We start from the raw sequence: 4,270 nt of genomic DNA, 5'->3' as shown, positions 1-4,270 counted from the left end.
ACTGTCCCATTTTCAAAATATAAGCCCAGTGCTCAGATATGCATCATTTTTCAATGACCGAACAGGGATGATATTCGTATGGAAACGATAAGAATCCATGCTTGTATTACGTTCGATAAAAAAATGTTCAGTAGGTTTTTTGCAGATTTCCTGCTTACTTTTACACGAAATTGGAATTTTTAACTGATTTTATTTGTTAGGAAACACGAAACAGTGTAACCGCATAGCATGTGCACCTGGTCACACTCTGCCGCGCGCAAAATACATGACCAAATTTTTTGACATAATAATTTGTCGATCTGAATACCAAACGAAACAGTAAATATACCGACGGAAAAGCATTGCATAAAATTATAATAATATTATTAATAAACGTAACAAAACAAAAGTCAACTAAATCGTTATTTTAGTTTGTTCGTTTTTGTTTCCTTTCTAGGTTACACACCTTGCAAGTAATATCGGATACGCGATATTTGTATTGGTTTTAGTATATTTCAAAACGAGGGGACGATATTTTTATGTTTTCTAGCATATTTTAGTATTTTCCAATATTTTTTAAGACGCGTTATGGACTTACCTCGCTGTGCTAATACACATATGTAGAAATGATGTATAATTGTTGTGAATTTTTTTGTTTTAAGCAAACTTTATAAGCATTTCAATAAAAGAAAGTGCCTTAAATTAAACAGTCCCTAGAAAAATTATTGATTTCTCGTATTAAAATATACGGGCAGTACTGAGTGTCTTAGCTAGCTAGTAATATGACTTGGAATTTTAAAATCGTGGAATGTAATTTCTTCTTTGCGGGCTCGTTCATGGACCATGCCGCGTTTCCTAAGCGTGACCATATTGCGCAAGGCTAATAATACGACAATAACTTTGTAGAAGGCAACTAGTGTTGCAAATTGTTAGCAGAAATAATGCAACTCTGTGTGGTTTTCAGCCCTCACGCCATGTTGTCGTCGAGCTGTCAAAAATGTTCTTTCCTTCTCTTTCTTTCCGGTTAGCGTCATGGTAAGATTTAACAAAGTTTTTTCCGAGTCGGTTGAAAAATGTAAAATTTATAAAGTGCAAAACTCGCGCGACTAATAAAACATTGCACAAAAGTGAAGTGGCCAGTACGTTGATTTAATTCACGTAAAAACAACCTTCAACGCTGAAATATGGTGCGAAATAAATGCGTTTTACCATTTTCACGTGGTGGCGCACACCAACACAAGCAACGCGCTGGCCAGCATATACAGAAATAATTTTTTTTTTTTTTTTTCGAGTGTTTCATATATTTCTCTGATTGCAGCCTTTCGAGAGATTCGTACAAACTGGTCGCATTGCCAAGGCCTCGGCCGGCCCCTTAAAGGGTCGCCTGGTGGCCATTGTCGACGTCATTGACCAAAACAGAGTAAGTGGCGACAGCCCGTGGTGGCAGAAGTCGAGCAGAAGCAGCAACAACAACAACAACAACAGGCGCGGCGCCCTTGCCTCTTGCACATGATGATAATTTGTCTTCTTGATAGGAAGTGCCAACTGACACATAAATGAAGCTAGTTTAACCCACTGAAAGCAAGCATGCAAGCGCAGCGACGCGACGCCGATTTTGTTGCTGCCGATGCGTCAACTCCAACCTAAAAACAACACAACTAAGCATGTTCTTCTCTTTTAGGTTTTGGTTGATGGTCCTTTGACCGGTGTTCCACGTCAGGAATACAGATTGAACAATCTGCATCTGACCAAATACCGCATTAAGTTCCCATTCACCGCGCCCACGCGCATTGTGCGCAAGGCCTGGACTGAGAGCGACCTGAAGGCCCAGTGGAAGGTCAGCCCCTGGTCCGTCAAGGCACAAAACATTTGCAAGGTGTGTATATGTAAATGGTTATGGTGGATATTAATTGTATTATCGATTTCTGCACATGATGATAATTGAAAGTTCTTGATAGGAATTGCCGGCTGATACATACATGAAGCTAGCTCTGTTTCTAACTGATCGCAGTCTAAGATAATCAATCCCCCACTCTTGTATCTCTGTGTTGTACTGGTACTAATCTTGTCCATTTTAATCTATTGCAGCGCTCACAATTGAACGATTTTGACCGCTTCAAGCTGCGTTATGCCAAGCGCCAGCGCAACAAGTTGCTGACCATTGCCTTCAACACACTAAAGAAGCGCACCAAGTCCGACGGTACTCCACGCATCCTGAAGAAGGATCGCCGTGAGCGTCTGCGTGCCGAGAAGGCCAAGGGTGGCAAGAAGGCAGCGGCCAAGAAGTAAACAATAAATTAACGAAAGTAACTGCTTGATGAACATCCACCACAATGGAGAAAATAAAAGAAAGTGTTATTTTTAGGAAAAACACGCACGTGGCCGAGTTTTCTTTTGCGTTGTTTTGGGGAAGCGGAAGACGGCCGTTCAGTTTGATTTTCAACAATTTTATTTGCTCTCAAGAAACAAAAAGGTCTTAACAGTCCACAGTCCAATTCTTAAAGCCCCAGTCTACCAATTAAATTAGCACCGAATGAATGCCTAGGCATTGCCCTTGCAGTAGATCGTCTTCCAGTTGCTGGGATGGTTGTAGCCAAGGAGGATGGGCAGATGTAGGAACAGTGTGATATGCTCGCCTTGTATCGACGTCGAGACCTTGACCCAGTTGCGCAGCCATTCGATCATCTCCTCGTCGCTGAGATTAACTGGATTGAGGCCACGCAAGTAGCAGGAGTACCGCAGCGCATGCATACTTAAATTGTGCACTCCGCCTTCGCGGGTTATGGCCTGGTCCATGTAGTGCACAAGGAAAGCGTGCTCGTGCAGGCGGTGACGCTTAAAGATGCTATTTTGCAGTCCGTGCATATTGACTAGGCTTTTCTAAAACAATACAACAGTGTTTGAATGGTGGATTCTAATGGGTTCATCATCACGGTCTTACAACATGCTTCCGCGACATTCCCAGCAGCGAGTAGGGTCCCTCGACAAAAATATCCTTGACGTCCAGAAGCATCTCCGGCGTTGGATGAGTACCACTTCCCAGCAGGCCCAATATGTTCCTGAACTCTGCGTGTTTGGGGTGTCCAGACAGCGATTTGAGCTTGGCCTGCAGGCAGCGGAAGACGGCTTTGTTGTACTGCAGTCTTTGTTTCATATAGTAGTTTTGAAAGTCGGTGCGCTGCTCTGCAGTCCAGAAGTGCGAAGTAAGAAAAACGCGGGGATACCAAAAGCTGCAAAGTAAACCACCTGGCATTATAATCATGTAGCACCCACGCTAATTGGCGAGATCTTACACAAGGGGAAAGAATGCATAGCCAACCATCGGCAGTGAGCAGCCAATTAGGGCCGGTGCAACCTTCATCATGTCCCTCGGCATCATCATGTACAGCTCTAGTTCCTGGCGATTCAGTGCCCTGATCCCTTGCGGCGAGTCATTGGCAATGCGAGAAATTTTTAAGAAGCGCTTCATGTCGCTGAAAAAGTCCTTTACGCCATCAAAGAAGACGTGATAGAGCTGCATGGCCTTGGGGAAGTTCTTTTCGAGAACCTTGTCATAGTTCTTCACATAGTTGAAGTAGCGTGTGAATATGTAGTCCTGCATATTATCTCGCATCTGCTCCCGCTTTGACCTGGGAACGTCCTGCTCCTTGGGCTTCTCATGATCAGGCATGTCGCTGGGTGGTAAGGTAGATGATGTCTTAACCAACTGTTGGCCTTTTGGCGGATCCTTTGGCTTGTTTGCATCCCAGCCCGTCTCGTAGATGACCTTTCCAACGCTGGTTATTTCGGCGGCTACATTTCGCTTAATCGTCGGCGGTGGTGCTTCTCCTCCAGTCGATTTTCCAGAATATTTCCGTTCTGGTGGCAGTGTGCAATATGACTTCGGTTTGTTATCGCTGCCGGTAAATGGGATTTTAATGCTGATTGATAATTGGGGTCAGGAGATTGTTCTAACCTGGAATTGGTGCTGGTAATGTATAGCTGTAACAGTCTCTGCCGATCTTGGGGCCAACTCCCAGCCGAAACTTGGGCAAATCGCGCCGCCACACGCAGTGCCAACGCCATTCTGCAAGCACTACAACTACAAACCGCACACACAAGTGCGTCCAATTACGCAACCGGCAACTCCAATGCAGGAGCTCTCCCGCAACAACGTTATTTTGAAGTATATGCAATATAAATTTCACACGAACATAAGGATTAGAGCTACCAAACCATCGATAAGACTACCGATATACTGCACTTCAGCAATCATTTAAAGACCGTCGATAGTTTGTTTATCATTAGCCTA

At 43.9% G+C, this 4,270-nt stretch overlaps 2 protein-coding genes across 2 annotated transcripts; one reads left to right on the top strand and one right to left on the bottom strand.

Annotated features, from left to right (window-relative positions):
- The first annotated feature begins 1,142 nt into the window (after positions 1–1,142).
- Positions 1,143–2,354, top strand: LOC108152946 (60S ribosomal protein L14). Its single transcript, XM_017282641.2, has 4 exons — positions 1,143–1,166; positions 1,298–1,399; positions 1,661–1,855; positions 2,068–2,354. The coding sequence occupies exons 1-4, from the start codon at positions 1,164–1,166 to the stop codon at positions 2,266–2,268; spliced, it is 501 nt and encodes a 166-aa protein (XP_017138130.1). The 5' UTR covers positions 1,143–1,163; the 3' UTR covers positions 2,269–2,354.
- Positions 2,355–2,410: 56 nt separating this feature from the next.
- LOC108152945 (LETM1 domain-containing protein 1) lies at positions 2,411–4,213 on the bottom strand. The gene is made up of 4 exons (XM_017282640.2): positions 3,935–4,213; positions 3,273–3,875; positions 2,921–3,209; positions 2,411–2,859 (listed from the first exon to the last, which is right to left on the bottom strand). The coding sequence occupies exons 1-4, from the start codon at positions 4,042–4,044 to the stop codon at positions 2,521–2,523; spliced, it is 1,341 nt and encodes a 446-aa protein (XP_017138129.1). The 5' UTR covers positions 4,045–4,213; the 3' UTR covers positions 2,411–2,520.
- Positions 4,214–4,270: the final 57 nt, after the last annotated feature.

The sequence above is a fragment of the Drosophila miranda genome, chromosome XR (genome assembly GCF_003369915.1).
Source record: "Drosophila miranda strain MSH22 chromosome XR, D.miranda_PacBio2.1, whole genome shotgun sequence".
Lineage (NCBI taxonomy): Eukaryota > Metazoa > Arthropoda > Insecta > Diptera > Drosophilidae > Drosophila > Drosophila miranda.
Note: the sequence above shows the minus strand (reverse complement) of the source record. Positions and strands in the feature narration are given on the sequence as shown.

Excerpts from the sequence above, each read along its gene's own strand:
- LOC108152945 (XM_017282640.2), bottom strand. The coding sequence starts at position 4,044 with ATGGCGTTGGCACTGCGTGTGGCGGCGCGATTTGCCCAAGTTTCGGCT. Across the intron at positions 3,876-3,934 it reads ATTACCAGCACCAATTCCAG|CGATAACAAACCGAAGTCAT; the intron begins GTTAGAACAATC and ends ATTTACCGGCAG. Across the intron at positions 3,210-3,272 it reads TATGCATTCTTTCCCCTTGT|CTTTTGGTATCCCCGCGTTT; the intron begins GTAAGATCTCGC and ends TTTACTTTGCAG.
- LOC108152946 (XM_017282641.2), top strand. Across the intron at positions 1,400-1,660 it reads ACGTCATTGACCAAAACAGA|GTTTTGGTTGATGGTCCTTT; the intron begins GTAAGTGGCGAC and ends CTTCTCTTTTAG. Across the intron at positions 1,856-2,067 it reads AGGCACAAAACATTTGCAAG|CGCTCACAATTGAACGATTT; the intron begins GTGTGTATATGT and ends AATCTATTGCAG.